At 41.3% G+C, this 16,836-nt stretch overlaps 2 protein-coding genes across 4 annotated transcripts in view; both read left to right on the forward strand.

The window, feature by feature from the left end:
* The first annotated feature begins 807 nt into the window (after nucleotides 1–807).
* Nucleotides 808–3,462, forward strand: cav2 (caveolin 2). The gene is made up of 3 exons (XM_070831367.1): nucleotides 808–970; nucleotides 1,230–1,417; nucleotides 3,196–3,462. The coding sequence occupies exons 1-3, from the start codon at nucleotides 821–823 to the stop codon at nucleotides 3,344–3,346; spliced, it is 489 nt and encodes a 162-aa protein (XP_070687468.1). The 5' UTR covers nucleotides 808–820; the 3' UTR covers nucleotides 3,347–3,462.
* Nucleotides 3,463–8,757: 5,295 nt separating this feature from the next.
* The window catches only part of cav1 (caveolin 1), a 35,677-nt gene continuing 27,598 nt past the window's right edge, over nucleotides 8,758–16,836 (forward strand). For 2 of the 3 annotated variants that reach the window (XR_011584306.1, XM_070830188.1), the window contains exons 1-2: nucleotides 8,758–8,993; nucleotides 9,947–10,114. Coding sequence is in view for 2 of the 3 variants with exons in the window: in XM_070830188.1 (XP_070686289.1) it covers nucleotides 8,958–8,993; nucleotides 9,947–10,114 (204 nt within the window). In the remaining variant the exon portion in view is untranslated. Of the gene's footprint in view, nucleotides 8,994–9,828; nucleotides 9,848–9,946; nucleotides 10,115–16,836 lie in introns of those variants that run through there. The other variant, XM_070830189.1, reaches the window with a different exon arrangement.

Raw genomic sequence — 16,836 nt, forward strand, 5'->3', positions numbered from 1 at the left:
ACAGGTTTCGAGAAAAGCCGACCCCAATATCACATGTTTAATCAGTGGGACATAAATGAGGAGCATAAAAAAACATGTCGCTGAGGGATGGGGTCAGATCAAGATGGCTCCCCATGTGAAACACCAGCTGCATAGAGAAAAGATCTTCCTGTTGTGGTTCCTGCTAGACATTTGAGGACCTGCAGTTATTCTAACAATGTTGGCTGGTGTGTTCGGAGCGTCGGAGAGCGATAAATCCACACAGACGAAAAAAGGAAAATTTGTGGTAAATCAACTCAACAGGTAGAAGTGTTGGGGAAAATAAACACGTGGGTTTTTCTCTCCAAAGCAAAAAAAAAGCCTGGGGGAAATCGTTAAGTGATGTTTTCTGCTCCATAACTCAAACATGCAGGTGGTTACACTTTCCAAAACATCATTATTTGTTAGAAAAATAAGTGTCCTCACATAACTAGAAACTTTTTTTAAAAAGATTTCTCCCTAAACTGTGAAATGAAGGAAAACTGCCTGCAGGTTCTGCTGTACTGATCACGCCTAATCACATGGCTGATGATTGGTGTGTTCTGCTGGAATGAAACCCTGAGGACTCCCCGGGTCTCCACAGCTCCTGACTGGAGGCCGGAGAGCTGCACAGTCGTATCACTCATCACTGAACTCGTTAAGCGGTGTGGGGAAGTGACTTTGAGCTTTGTTGTGTCTCCTCGGCCCCACGCCGCGCTGCTTTCCATACGGGGCGGGGTGCCGCTCAGTCCGGCAAACAGCGCAGAGCGCGCCCGTCACCATCTGATCTCCCTGCACCGTCTCGCCTGTCTCACAGCACAACATGGGTCTAGAGAACGAGAAATCGGACACGAGCATAATTATGGACGAGGACGAGTTCAACAGATCGATAGAGCCCATTCTGTCGAAGAAGGGGAAGGTGTATTCAGCGGTGCCGGACCGAGATCCAAACGATGTCAACGCGCACTTGAAGGTAAAGTCTGTACACTGTGCGGAATCACTCTTTGAAAATGAAACTTCTCAAGGTAGCGCCTGTCAGGTTGAGTTATCTACAGCTATTAACTAATGTAACCTCATTGTTTTCGTGTGATAAAGTGGGAGATCGGTCATCTGTGCGTGAATACATGGAAGTTGCTGCCTTGCACATCAATCCATCACCTCCAGAAACTTTCCTGTCAGTGCTGATTATTCTTAAAGCTCACTGTGCGCCCCTGACTTGTGCCATCTGACAGGTCGGTTTTGAAGATGTCATCGCGGAGCCCATCTCGACGCACAGCTTCGACAGAGTGTGGATAGGAAGCCACGCCGCGTTTGAACTGGTCAAATTCATCATTTACCGCCTGCTGACCACGGTGCTGGCCGTGCCCCTGGCTTTGATCCTCGGTATGGTCTTCGGGTTGCTCAGCTGCATCCACATCTGGTAGGAAGAAGTTCCTCTCAACCTGCAGGTTTCTGTTTGGTGCTGTCTTTAGCACTGACTTATCCGGCAAGGTGCCAAATATTGCCCACCCAAGATGGGTTTCTTTTTTTCAAGCAATAGCTCACAAACATGAGACATAAATATTCTACACCTTGGAGAGGATAACCAGTAAACTCATTGTAAGTGCTCCAAAGATATTAAAAGTCCCAAAACATGTATTGTGGTGATACAAAAGCATTAGAAAACATACACTTGGTGCTTTAAATACTTTATAACTTCCAATATGACCTATTATAGTAATACAACAAACTTTATCATACTAGTAAAGTACAATATATATATATATCTATATATAGAGATATATATATACCTAAAACCCTGTGTTAAGTAACAAAAATACAGTTTGAATCCCCATGGGAACATTACAGAAACATTATGTGACTTTTCCTTAAGGGGCCACTGCTACTTGCCAGCGTGTTTCTTCTGGCTCTTTAGACAAACATTGACAGAAGTTATATTTAAAGTTAACGTCACACATAGTATGACATAAAAACATGTCAGCGTTTTGTTTTTACACTTTTATTTGGATTATTATGTCATGCTCATGTCGGCTATACATGCCTGCATCAACTTAAACCAGGTGCCTCCAGGTTTTTCTGAGCAAATAATGCAGTGCATGCATATGTTCCCAACCACAACCCAAAGGGTCAGTGTATTAACACTTGATGAAACGACGTATTATGCCATGAAGTCAGCGCTCTGTGGAAACTTGGGAGGAATGTTGAGTTTGACTGGTAGTAGAGGGGGAAGAAAAAAAGAACGCACCATGCCCTTTGCCAGAGAGCTGGCATTGTAGCAACAATTTGCAGACCAGAGTGGGACATTCTTCAGATGCAGATAGAGAGCTGCGGAGTTACTCTCGCATTGACCTTTCACCGAGGTGAGGTCGCAAGCTCTGGGTGATTCCCACTGTGTGAAGGAGGAAGTCACCGCAGGTATTCATCAATAGAGGACTGAGTGGTGGCGCTGAGCTGGTCAATACATGTGGAATGTCAGGAAGGGAGATCACACAGAGGGGTGCTGCTTCAAAGGAGAACACGACTTTCACAACAAACCTTTTAATTTTTTACGTAATGTTCTGGAGCGAAGGTCACAAGCTGCGGGAGTATAATGTAGTTTTTTTTTACAGTAGAACAGAGATATAAACCACCTTACAAATAAGAAAATAACTAGCTGATAAGATGACAAATACCAGACATTACTTTAAATTTATAGAAAATATGCCAAATATTTGTCAAAACCTCATATCCAGTAAAACCCACTGGCTGACTGAAAAATGGGTTTTTGCATGGGCCTTTTTATTAATAAGTTTATTTATAGCAGGTTGTATCTAAATTTTTAGGTGTTTTAAGACATTTTGGTAGTATGGACACACATGCTGAACTACAGATCCTGCAGATGTTCAGTTATGTCTCCAGGATGAAAATGGAGGAAAGACAAGACACTTTTTGAAACTGTTTTGAGCCATAGTTTGTATAGACATCGTAATACAGAGAGTTGATGTGGATTTAAAGATCGCAGATTTAAATTAATTGTCTCAATCAGCACCACCATGGAGCTGAAAACTGAACCCACCTAAGCTGCTTTTATACTCAAGAAAATAACCTTTTCAGCACCTATTCAACTCAATGTTTAAGCAAGATCTAAAAAATAATAACCTAATGAATCATTTATCGTACTTTCTGAAATGATGTGACCTTTTGACCTCGTCCTTCCAGGTTGGTGATGCCGATGGTCCAGTCCATCATGATGCTCTTACCATCAGTCCAGGTAGTGTGGAGGAGTCTGACAGACGTGTTCGTGACACCACTCTTCCACAGTATGGGGAAGAGCCTGTCTTCCGTTCAAGTGAAGACCACCGAGAACTGATGCGGACCGACACCCCTCTGTCCCTGTGGAGAAGGATGTAGGACGGGTTGCAGTAAAGAGAGTGTATGATGCTTATAGTGGAATACATGAGCTCCCTTGTGAAGTAAAAATATAAAATCCTGAAGAGGTCTGCGCAAAGTACTTCATGTTTAATAGAAAATACAATTATATATATATAAAAAAAAAAGGCTTAGCAATTTGATAATATGCTGAGGAAAGACAGCTAAATTTAACATTTACTTTTTAACCAAATCTATTCCCAGTTTTAGCCTAGATGCATTGATGTCATTCAGCCTGATCACATCACTATAGGAAAGTAAATGGTCTTGATGCTGTTTGGGATGATATGAGAAGCTTGTGTGCACCACCCAAAATGGAGTTGTTGTTTTGCTGATCGTGACCAAAAAAAGATTCTTGTCATTCCATTACTGTGTTGCGGAGAGAGCTGTGGAATCAGCTGCAGGAGTGTATAACATTGTTTTTGAGGTAAACACTGCAGACTTGCCAAGAGATGTTTTTTTTTATACAGTATATTGTGTATATATCGCATAAGAATTCAGCTTAAAGTTGAATGTAATGAACTGAATCAGAGTAGATGGTCTGAGAGTACTTCATATGGATATTAAACGCTAAGATGCAGCTTGTTGCACATTTTGAGGCTTATTCTACTGTAACTGTTTATTTCTTAGTGCATTAGCAATAATGTTGGGCATTTGCTTTTATACGGACCTAAGCTATATGCAATCGTTTTAATGTTACTGAAATATGTCAAAACAGGATTGGATATCATCGAAGAACAGCTTTCTAATTTATTATTTATGCGACGACCAATTTGTTAATTGGCAAACATTGACATTGGCAGTTTGTGACAAAAGAGTATTTCGCTTAAGTAACTAGAGTGTGGTGAGGGCGTACCACGTTTTGTACTGTGTTTGGTTGAGGCCTCCATTGGGCTGAGACTCTGGTACATTTTAATTTAGACCTGCTTATTGTTTGCTGCAGCTCCGCTAGTTGGTGGGATGGGGTTTGGCCAGAAGGAACCACGCAGCAACATGATTTTGTACCTTTTTTTTTTTTTTGCAGTGCAGTTTGAGTTTCAGGTACAAGCCTTTCCCGCTTGCTATGAGCTGTGAAGTCGAACACCTAGAAGGCGATATAAAAAGAATCAGTGTAATGGTTATGGAGCTGAGTGTCAGGCAGGTACATATTTATACTGATTTATCCATTCTGGTGAGATTTCAGCTTCTCTATTGTGCACTTTAATTTTGTCATTGCAAGTGCAAACCCAACTCTGATTGACATGTTACATACAGCATGCAGCAGACACAGAGCAACATTAGCATTCATGCAGTATGGAGTGTTTCTGTGATGTTTTTCACTGCTGAGAAAACAATATCACGCTGTCATGGTAAAGTGCTTTTTCAGAATAAGCTGGGAAAACTCTTATGACTTCAGGAAGTGAAGATGAAATTATCACCAAACCAATAAGCCTCTTGAATACTGCCTGTGGTGGGTGGAGATTTTTCAGATTTTCCAGGAAAAAGGAAGAACATCAAGTGGGATTACAGCTACAAATAATAGTTACATTTACATGTTTGACAATTTCAATTTGTTACTCAACATTGCACTGCAGCTACCAAGCTAACCTGCTGAACTTCAGAGAGAATCAGACAGACCTCGCTACAGACTTGCTGTCTGACAGAGGCACTAAATGACGTGATGTTTTGTTTCCAGATGACAACTGAAGCCCAGCAGAGCTTTTTATTTAATCCTTTCATTGGTGTTAGGCTGCTGACAGGCTGCCAGACAATATGCTTGTGTTTAGTTTTTCAACTCTCAGAGGAAATTCAAGGTAGGGTTGTGCAATAGTGGAAGACAGAGGTGTGTGGTTAAAGCGTTTTCTCTCCTAATACCATGTAGCATTAATCAACCTCGGCTCAGCCCACTTATTTTTCAAAAGTTAGATATCCATTTTAGACAAATAAATTACAATGAAATATTCATCTGTCTGTAAAAAATACTACTTTTATTTGTTTGCATTTTATTTTCTCAATCTTTTTTGACTGTTATATACCCGTTTTTGCCTTAACAAGCCAAATGTGTTTGTCATGACCAAAATAAAGGCCTTTTTTTTCCCCTCAAGGTAATTTTTCTTTGTGTGGTTTCTTCTGTCACTGGAGAGGATTGTGGTTGGGATATGCAGCTGAGTGCCAGAGAGGTCTCATAAATCACTTTGCTGAGATTGCACAAGACACTTTCCTATACAAAGATGAGCTGTGGGTCGATGGAACATGACCTGAGGCTCTGCTGTTAGACCTGCAGGCCTGCACAGCATTGCTACCTGTTGCACTTACTTATCTGGCCAGAATATTCATTCAACAGTGGAGTTTTGTATATTTCTCTACATTTGTGATGCTCCATTGTACGCCATGTACGAAAAGAGCTGTGATACGACAACCGCTGATACTAGTGACAACTATTATCCTGGTGAAATGTCCTTCAACACTAAATGCCTACTATAATCCTCATCTCTGACGGCACAGAAGTCTGCGGAAGCGCATGCACTCTGATTTTTTTAAGGGGAGAAAATGTACCTAATACATATCACCATGAAACATCACCAGCTGATTACTTATTAAGGCAATTATTGTCTACGTTTTCTGAAAATCATATTTTTGAATATGCAAATAAGGAATCATCTAATCAAAAATTTGCTGAATTGCATACATTTCCAGAAAAGAAATCTGAATGTTGGATAAAGCCAAGTTAAAAATTATTTCATTGTATTAAAGGCAAAGGTTTTTACAGAGGGTATTTTAGATATCTTTTTTATCACTCCATGAATCAGAAAATACTGTCAACAGCCATAAACAACAATGTTTGCAATGCTTTTAAGAATATATATATAAATCCGGCTATGATATGCTATATATGAACAAACTCCTCTGAAGACTTGTTATGGAAGCACAATAGCGCACAATCGCAAAACTGACCAGTGCATGAAATAACATGTTTTTGTGTGTATCTAGTGTCTCACCTATGAACACATGCAACCACAGTTCTCACATTAAGTTTAGCCAGCACACAAGCTGGGAGGATGCACTGCCTGAGAGGGTCAACACAGTCAGGGACTCCTCAGTCACATGTCCACTGAGCTCACCAGTGACAATTAGCCAATATCATATCCTGTTTGTTGGATATGATATAGACTCACTGTTATTCCTTTCAGTGTGGCTTTTACTCTTGAGCTACCGGTTGTTTTAAAGGAGCAGCCATCACTTTTTAAAGGTGAGAAAGGTCATTCGTATATTGAGCATTTACTGATGGGGCCGAGAACACCACTGGCGCTGGGACAGAACCATGCTGTTTATGAGGCTGGTCTGTCACTGCTCTGACTGACACATTTACATGTGTTTGATAGTCTCATCATAAACCTAAACGGCTTCTGTGTAAAGTTCCCACAGATCCTGTTCTGCCACAGACTCATAAATCTCTTTGGTTGTTTAGTGATGTTGTGGCGACGTGGTGGAGTCCCCGGGCGAAGGCACATGTTGACGGAAACTTCTACATCCCATAGCCTGGCTGACTGGCACAATGTCTGTGCATCTGAAGCATCTAAAATAGAGCCATACCTGTGCGCAGTGCTCATGCACTAAGCAGTGAACTTTGACATCAATCAGATTTCTTTTGCTCACTTTTGAATCATGGATGCTGGTCATATAGCATAAAAGACAGCATTTCTCCACCTTTTTTTGAAACAGATTTTCATTTGATTCTTTTCATCTGTGTTCATTGCCACAATAAAATAAAGAGGAGTTAAGTAAATATGTCTAATTATATAGCAGCTTTCTAGAGCAGATGTTACATTTGCGGCCTCAAAACCAGCAGAATCAGTCATATCAAAACAGAGACCCTACAGTGTTCTCTGCTGCTGTGCATTTACATCACAGGAGACGAATAACAAGCAGAGATGTTTTGGCTAATGTTTTCCTCAGATAGATGATTAGCCTTATGCCTCTTCTTTGAGGGGCGTAAGACTTCCAAAGAACAGATAGTAACACATAGACTCAAGGATACAGCAGGATGGTGTCACCACATGACAGAAATGTGTAGAATTCACATCACTAAGAAATTCTACTGACTATTGGTAACACTAACTCTGTTAATACACCTTATGTGATTGAAGTCTTACCTATTGCGGCCAATAAATGATTCATTCATGTTTCCTTTGGGTTTCCAGATCATTAAAAATCTGTTTCACAAATATCCAGAATGACCACAACAACTAACTGATATTACTTACAGTTACCTTGTGAGATTAAAACCCATTTAAAAGGACATTTATAACTTCAGACTTAATGACTTATTAGAAATTGAGAAACCAATGAGCAGTTATTCTGCTACCAAATTACCTGCATTCTTCCTCATGCCAGGAAGAAATGTAGCATCATCAGTGATGAAGATGGGGCAGAGGCTACCATACAATTCACATGCTCGTCATCTTACCCAACGACACATCGACATACAGATTGTAGGAGAGGCCAGTTAGTGGATGACCCATTCTGCAACAGTTCCATTATCAAAATGTTATAATTATCAAAGTGGTACTAGAATCTTTTAGCTACCACAGGACACCCCACAGTTTCTAAAATGCTCAACAAAATATGCAACCTCCGTGTGCATGTTGCTGCTAAATAAAAAGCACAGTAGAACTTTGAAATATGTGAAAACAACCTAGTATTGAGTGCCAATCAGTTTATTTCAGTGCCACTTCCTCTAATCACACTCAAAGATTGCTCCTATCATATCTGCTGGCTGGAAACAGCTGAGTGTGCCAGCTGGTGTCACTCCAAGGTGAGCTGATACAGGAATGTAAACAAACCAGAGTGACCAGCATGGCGTCCCAGCCTCATAAAGCTGAGAACAACAGCTGGAGTGTCAGCACACCAAATGTGGGTATCAAACCTGTAAATATAGTATAAACTTTCCTGAGGGTAGATGAAGCAAGTGATGACAGAGTGGGTTCTGGATGTGTTGAAATAGTTAAATGAAGTCTGGCTACTTCTATTTTTATTTTAGTGTATTTTCCTTGCTTTCTTTCCTAGCTCTCCACCTCTTGCTCTCTTCTATAACCACACCACGTCCTCTGTAACCACTTGAATTGGTCTCCCTTAGGCTAAGGTATGGCACATATCCACACCTTGCCATTCCCATTTGACGCCCACATTTCTCTGAACAAAACGGTTATTATACCAGGCCTTGATCCCCAAATAAAGTAATTCCACACCAGTTACAACACTCCTTAAGTTTGAGAGCACGTCAGTCTCCTGTCGGGCAGGTTACACGGTGGCTCCCCGGTCTCTGCTCACAGGTGACTCCCAGGCTGAAAAGACGCGCTCTGTGGGATCCGAGGAAACTCCAGAGGTTTCCCTCGCAGCTCTGGCATTTAAATTCAAGTCACGTTCAACGAAAAGGGCAGGAATTAGATCACTGAACGGGTCCCTGAGAAGAGCCCCAGTCCTCTCAGTTTGCCTCCACGCCTCCAACTCGGCTTCCTATATTGTCTTCTTTTCTGTTTCGCCGCGCTAATCTGTTCAAACGTGAGGACAGCATGACAGGAGAACTGAAGGACGGCGAAACAGAAGAGGTACAGTATTGCTCTCATTTACAGCTGGCACTATTTCTTGTGAACGGTTTCTAGCTGACAAGTTGTTTCCTTCATCGAGGAGCTGATTATATTTGCTCATCATTTACTTTCATGAAAGAAATTTGGATGTTTTTTCAACTTCAGAGCGCTATGCCATTATCGTTTTCCTGGCACCTTGTCATGAACGCTTCTCCCACACACACTGAGGGAATGTGACGGACCATTGAGTATACATTAGCGTGTGGGTGTAAGATTTTACCAGCTAAAACCTTTATTAACAGGACAACCGATTATTGTTTTTACGCACTAACCTTGAAGGCTTTCATTTTCGTGCGTAAAAGCGCAAAGGAGGTCGAACCCACAACCCTTTTCTAACGTTTTCAGTCATAAATCATGCACATGCTATAACACTTACTATTGAAGCTATATGGTTATGAGTATATATTGATAGTGCTTAAAAGATCCACGATGGACAGTAGGAGTGTGGGGACCAAAGGGGGTCTTTACGCACTCCGTTTTTAAACCGATGGACACGGTTTATATATTCAAGTTATAGGTTAAACGTTATAAGTCAGATAACAAATAAAGTTGATAATCCCCGTTTGTTCAAAAATATCCAAACTATATTTAGAAAAACCTTGTTCGGGAGAGAAATATTTAGAAATGGGGATATGCACTTTTACGCATATCAGAAAAATGCTGCCATGCTCACAGGTACATGTTGAATCGACTGAATGTCAGGTCAGGGTATTGGATTTCTGTCCGAGTGGTGAGGACCCCTTGCGGCTGGATCGAGGGGTGTGGTGCTTCACTTTCTATTCATTTAAACCCATCCCTGTTTGTGGGGCAGGCTGGTAAGTCTCAGCTCCAGTCTCTCTCCCTCTCAGCGCACTGCACACTATCCCTCCTCCTCTTCACACTCTTCTTTTTCTGCCTCCTCTGGATCCTGACAGGAGTTTCTGCATTCGCCGTTCATCCGAAAACAAGGGAACATATACAAACCTAACAACAAAGACATGGACAACGACAGTCTGAACGAGAAGACGATGGAGGATGTCCACACCAAAGAGATCGACTTGGTCAACCGGGACCCAAAGCACATAAACGACGACGTTGTCAAGGTGAGTCAAACCTGGAGGGCTGTTAACTTGTGAATTTAACATTTGGGGTGACACCTGCAACAGTTTTCTTTATATTTCCATGGCAACTGAATCCATAATGTCACCAGAATACCTGTTGCAGAGTTTGCACTTTTTCCAGCTCAGTGACAGTCACTGCACAAACCAAAATAAAGTGTGGGAAACTGTACCGTAACTGTAAGTCTTGGAGCTGTCAAGCAGCTATTTTGCTCGGATGTGAGCGTCAGAGGCGCACGGCAGCTCTGTGGCACACTGTGTGGTGCGCGGTGGTCCAAGCAGTTGTTCCCCCTCAGTGACTTTCCCCTATTAGGAAGAGGTTGTGCAGAGGTATCAAAGCTCATTCAGGCGATACAATGGCAAGTTATCCACATGTGTAGCGGACTTGAAAACTTGAACATCCTCGCTGCAACAGGGGAAACATTACGAATTTCCTGTTGTTGGAACACACGTTTCCCACAGTCCTTGTTGCACACGCCTTGCTGTTGGCCAAGTAGAATTCTTTCCATAAGAGAGCGGCCTGGGCGCACAAATACTGAGTGTTTATTTTGTTTAAAGGAGTTAGCAGAGAGAGAGAGAGAGAGAGAGGGAGACAGAGAGAGAGAGGTTGTAGCAGCAGAGGAGTGGCGCGCTGGAAGCCACCTGACGCGTCCGCATGGTAGCGGGGAGCAACAGCTGTCTGAGCCCGGCCGCCCTCCTCTCCAGCTGGGGTAGTCTTTTTCACAAGAGTGGGGGCAACCGGCTCGCTGCATGGTACAGGAGGGATCAGCTCTTTGAAATGCCTGAACTCTGCCTTGTTAAAACAGGGAAACACCCAAGTGGCTAGTTAGTCTGAGGGGATATCCCTCACCACTCCCCATCTCTCCTCCCTTCTTTCCTCCCATTCTAGTCCTCTCCTCCCTCCCTCCCTCTTCTATCCTCCCTGCATGCCTGTAGTTGCGTCAGAGGATAGAAAATATCCATGTGTTGCTTTTTATTGGTTCATGCCAGCTTCAAAATGATGGGAGATAGTCTGACATTATTGATTCTGTTGACTGGAAAGATGATCTTTAGATAACCTCATACTGTTGGCTGACTGTTACGAGATAATGAGAATAAACTCCCAGCTACCGATGAGACTTTGAGTGATGAATCTCGAAATGAAGAAGAAAAGCACATGTCTTACATTTCTAAAAATGTGCAAATCACATGTTTTTACAATGTAAATGTTTTACTAATGAACTGTCTGAAAACCGCATGTGCCAATACATGAATGTGTCCACTGTCACATGCTGCTTCACATGTGATACATTCACATTTGCTTCATTTGTAAGGAAAACATGGTGCATTTGGTTTGTTGGAGTACAAAAAAGACAAAAAGAAGTTTTGTCCATGACCAGCAAGTACATATCCTTCTTCCACTTCTGCCGCAGGAGCAGTTTCACAAAAGTGGGTTTTTAATAAGGCTGACATTTGAATTCAAAGTTTTCTCAATAATCTGGGTATGTTTTATCAGAAAAAGAACTTCAGTCTCATCTGTTTTCTGCTTCTGTCTCCACGTCTCATGCCCCTCTCTGCTTTCTCTCCCTCCCAACCCTCCTCCATTGTGACAGTGAGTCAGACTCTCCTTCCAGTCTCAGAATAGAATGCAGCTTTATGATTGGCCTGCCTGTCTAATCAACTCTACAGACCGCTGGTGAAATTATCTGAAATCACATGCACACACACTGTAAAAATGAAAACTGTTAAGAGCCTGAGACTTAAAACTTGTAACTTAAGTGAAGACATTTACTCAAGTACTGTACTTTTACTTCATTTAAGTATTTTGATGTTATGCTACTTGATATGTCTAAGCCATGGATTTTTTTGACTCCTGCAGTTAGTTACAGATAAAGGTTTTTGAAAACGTACAATGAGCATATTAAATGCAATGCATTCTTAAAATCAAAGCTAAACCGCCCTATGAAATAGTTTAAATGATCTTTAAAAGCATTAAAGTACTACTTAGATCATAAATAATAATCAAATGTTGTCATTAATAAGACTATAATACTGACAAGGGCCACTCCGAGGATTTTTTTTTGTATTTTGGTACCTAATGAAAAGGCTTGAATCCACCACTGCTCTTCATACAAACTTGATCAACTGTGATAGTATCTCGAGGAAGCTTCTGACACATGAAGAGAAATACTTGGGGTTTATTTTCTATCCTGAGGAGCTCAGAGGTGCTCACTTCCTCCCCCTGGACTTCAGAATAAACTCTGATGAGCCTGTAGTTTTTACAGTGTGCTGTATACATGTGCTCTGGGGTGCTTTGAGGTCAGTGAAACAGCTCTGCCAAGTGGAAGCGTGTGTTTGGTGTGCCCCAATGAAAAGCACAAGCAGGGAATCCCTTCCAGCAACCCTCACTCTGAAATCCACCACGTCAACACACAATCACACACATACACACATCCCATATACCGCACTCACACATAAATGTGTGTACTGTGTGAGTATGTGTATGTTTGTGCACAAACACAAACCCACACACACAGTGCATTCTTGTAATCACAGGAATACAAGCTGTTCTCCTGTAGCTGCTGCAGCTGGCCTCAATCACCTGGCCACATCAAACAAGTTTCATTACTGACATGCATGTGGATTTAGCCCTGCAAAGAGAGTTTTTTTTCCTCTGGAGAATTTGTGAGTCTTTATATAGCAGAGGGGAGGGGTCAGTGGAGTGGAAATGTCCCCAGTGGACACAATTTTTCAGAGGGAGTCGCGACAAGCTTGAACAGTGAAGGTCAAATTCAAAGGAATGAAACACTCCTTCTGGGACTGCCAAGCCTAGATTAGTTAACTCTTGATCACATTTTCACTTTATCACCTCATTCTGGGATGATTTCTGTGCTCACAACTAAACGATTACACACTCTTCTATTGGGTTGAGTCATCTCGTGCAGATGGAATTCTTTTAAACTCTCTGCAGTCGGATTTGTTTCCATCCAAATGTTATGCAAATCCAGCGAAACTGTGGCTTTGTCACAAAAATACATGCAAAAGAGTGGTTGCATCACACAAAGAATAATTAGATATTCATCACTAAAAACTGTAATGAGGACACAATTTTATAGATTGCTTCATGTGAAATTCAACCACTTTGTTTAAAATGTGCATTCAGAGCTTTATTATCACATAAATATAGACTTTTTCTAATTATTTTATGAAGATTATTTCTGAATCAAAAAGTCTTCAGTGTGTGTCTGTGGGCCGCACGCAGTAATGTCTCTCCTGCCAATCATCCTAATCTCTCCTGAACCAAACCAAACATTTCTCCTGACTACCAACCCAACAGAAGAGTTCATTAATGTACCACGCTCTGACCTTCTCCTCCAGACACCCACTTTGTCTATTCAAGCATAGTTGAAAGCCTGAAGATAGAGCTCTGGAAATAGCACATCGCCTTATTTACTCAATAATACAGTTGCCTTGACGACTGGTCACATGCTTGACCTCAAGACTCCATTGTTTCGTGTCAAACCTCTGTGTGTGCTGCAGAGATCAATGCTCTGATCCAGCATAACTGGGCTGCTGTAGAAAGTGCATTAAGTTTAGTTCATTTAAATGCTTTGAATACTGTTGATGCTAATAAGTGGTCGTCATTAGTGAATCAGGCAACGATTACCTAATAGATTTTGAGGTGCCAGTCTTAAATTGTGGACTATTGTGACCCTCTACTTTCTTACCGTATATTATTTGTGTGTTGTATCTGTTTTCTTTCAACAAAAGTCTTTATATACCAATGGAATAATGGAAATTTCTCTTTTTGTTGCTTTTTTGCGAAATAAAACGTCTGAAATCTGAAGTAGCAAAATAAATCAAACATAAATCAAACCAATTTTCCACTGTTAAAAAGGGCTGGATAATAAAATACCAAACCTCATGTAACAGTGGTGATTTTCCTCAAATTGTTACATACAGAACAATACTTGGAAAACAGAAAGTGTGGAGAGAAAAAAGCACCAAACGGTTTCACTTTATGAAGTCCAAACTCTCCACCGTCCTGCTGTGGTTGTGTTTGTGCCTCTCTGCAGAAGGCCCTCATTTAGTCTCAATCAAAGTTCTGGAAACTGGAGCAGAGTGGGTCCGCTTTAAAATTTGTAGCTGTGGAAAAATTAAATGGACGCTGCGCTGGTTTTGTGGCTGCAGTCAGATTTATATTATAAGGCTGTAGTGAGCTCCGCCAGTTGGTGCTGTGTGAGAGGCTTTATGCTGCTGCTTGGAGTTAAAGAATCTGACTCACAAACCTCTGTTTTAAGGCAAAAAAGTAACTCTGCTGGGATATTTGAAGAGCTCTGCTCCAAAATGAAACATCCAGGATTGGAAAAACATGGCATTTTTCTTACATAGTGAATAAAAGCATGAAATTAAGCCCTGAGATATGTTTTATTGTCTTCACTCACTATAATTTAAATATTTTGACCTTCAGGAAATGATATATGTTTGTGTCTTTACTAAGTTATTTTAATTTCAATGTTTCTGAAAGTCTCTAAAATTAAGTCAAACGTTTCCGAATTCTACATGACACGTGCAGGACTGCATGGGCGAGCTTAGCGTGTTAATCAGTGAGCTTCAGATGTGCTGGTCACCTTCAGACAGAGCCACGCTACTGTAGCTGCTTCCCCTTGTTTACAGTCTTTGCGCTACTGTTCTCTGAGCTATCTGACAGCTGGATCCTGCTTAATATTTAACAGACAGATATACGAGTGGAATCAACCTCCTCGTCTTACTTTTGGTACAAAAGTGAAGACGCATCTTTAGTATAAACATAGAGTAACATAGAGTGTTTTGCCGCTCTACGCCATTTGAATCATTTGAATCAATATCTCCATTCAATCATGCATATACAGAATTAGAAAATATATTTTGATTCCTGTTGGTGTGCAGCTTAAAGTCAGTGTCTTCGAAAATAGAGAAAAGTGTATCACTTAACAGATCAAGTTCTTTTTGAGACATCTAAAATGGTAAAAGTAAACCATACTCTGCTTTTCTGGTGTAAGTGAGCATCACGCTCTCCAAACAGTGGATAGTATCTCACTTAGGAATGAAACACTTCACTTTTCCATTTCGCTGTCAGTGTGACACTGGATAATATCTGTCTGACTTATTGATATTGCAGCCATTACACTTCAGAAGTTAGACGAGACACGGTTACTCCAAGAAACTGTAAAATAAATATTGACACTGTGCTCAGAAGGCTGTGGAGAGGATGAGAAGGAGAGAGGGAGAGTCTGCATCGTGTTTACATTGTGCGAGCTGCCACTTTTCCCCCTGTTGCTTAACCAGCGCTGGTCACACAGGCTGTCCCATGTGAAGTTCTGAGAGATGAGCTTACAGTGAAAATAAGCACATTGTTCTTGTTCGTCTTAATGGATGGTGGAGGAAAGGCCCCACAGATCAGCTGTCAGTCAAACACTGTGGGAGGTTTGGGGACGTCTCTCTCTTTGGCTTTTGGAGTTGATGAACTTTCTGGATGTAGCTCTCCTTCTGTTGTTTGTCCAGTCGTGGTGACCATCACTGGTCTCGCCAACTGTGCCGTATTCCCACTGTTTATCCCTCAAAAACCAGAAATGTGAAGCACATCACTTCCTTTCCTACCTAAGATGTACCACACACTGAGTGTTTACAGCAGCACATGTAAAAGCCTGTAGGAGCTACATTTAGCCTGATAATTATTTAGATACAACTAACAGTGACTTGGTGCCTTTTAGCAACAAGTAAGCGAAGCTGTGAGAGTGTTTCATTGACTATATCTGGTCAATCTGTGGCCATCATTTAACATAAGAATAGCTGAAAATCTGACTCGTTTTAGTATCTGTCTGCCTGTCTGTCTGTCCGTCTGTCCGTCCACTGGAGTCGGATGTTTCCAAGAAGCTCTGGAGACAAAAACAGCTTTACAGAAAGCAGAGCAGATGCCAGAGATAGTGTGTGCGTAGTAATCAGTATTTTGGGTGGGGCAGTTTGTTGGTGGTTAGACTGTGTACCACTCAGTGCGAGGGGAGAGGTAAATCAGTCAGGACTCCCTCCACCTCAGCAAAGTGACACATTAGCTAAGAGTGAAGCGGCTGATTTATGTGGAAATAATGAGTTCTTATTTGAGTGACTATAAAAAGTGCGTGCTGTTTTTCATTAGCACCATATCAGGGCTCTTGTGAAATACTATTGGCTATGGATGAAGCTATTTGAGTCATAATGATGTATCTGATATGGATGTGGTGGATATGGAGCCTCTATGTATACTAGACTGTACGAGTTAGTGTGAGATGGTTACTATATTTTGTTTTCACTTTTAATATTTAAAATATATGATCTTACTTACCTGTAGAGTCACAAATCTGTGCTAATATCAGTTTAACATGACATGGTCTTAAGATTTCCACCTATGAGATTCCTGCTGCCACCCAAAGATAATGGGAGTGAATGACATTCAGTTTGTCCTGTTAGTTTGTCCAGCTCGAAGCATTACAGGATTTCATTTGATCAACTTAACAGAAAATGGAGCACAGAAGTCTGGCTTGTACGAGTTCATTCACATCAGCTGGTTTACTCACGCTTCACCATCAGTGGCTCATTTATCTTATCATGGTAGACACAGCCAACCATATTTATTCAGATGTGCAGTGCAGCCGTTAGAGCCCAACACCTAATGTTCATGGATGTGTTTGTTAAAGGTGCATTATCTCCAC

This window comes from Pempheris klunzingeri, chromosome 5, assembly GCF_042242105.1.
Source record: "Pempheris klunzingeri isolate RE-2024b chromosome 5, fPemKlu1.hap1, whole genome shotgun sequence".
NCBI lineage: Eukaryota > Metazoa > Chordata > Actinopteri > Acropomatiformes > Pempheridae > Pempheris > Pempheris klunzingeri.

Excerpts from the sequence above, each read along its gene's own strand:
- cav2 (XM_070831367.1), top strand. The coding sequence starts at position 821 with ATGGGTCTAGAGAACGAGAAATCGGACACGAGCATAATTATGGACGAG. Across the intron at positions 971-1,229 it reads ATGTCAACGCGCACTTGAAG|GTCGGTTTTGAAGATGTCAT; the intron begins GTAAAGTCTGTA and ends GCCATCTGACAG. Across the intron at positions 1,418-3,195 it reads CTCAGCTGCATCCACATCTG|GTTGGTGATGCCGATGGTCC; the intron begins GTAGGAAGAAGT and ends TCGTCCTTCCAG.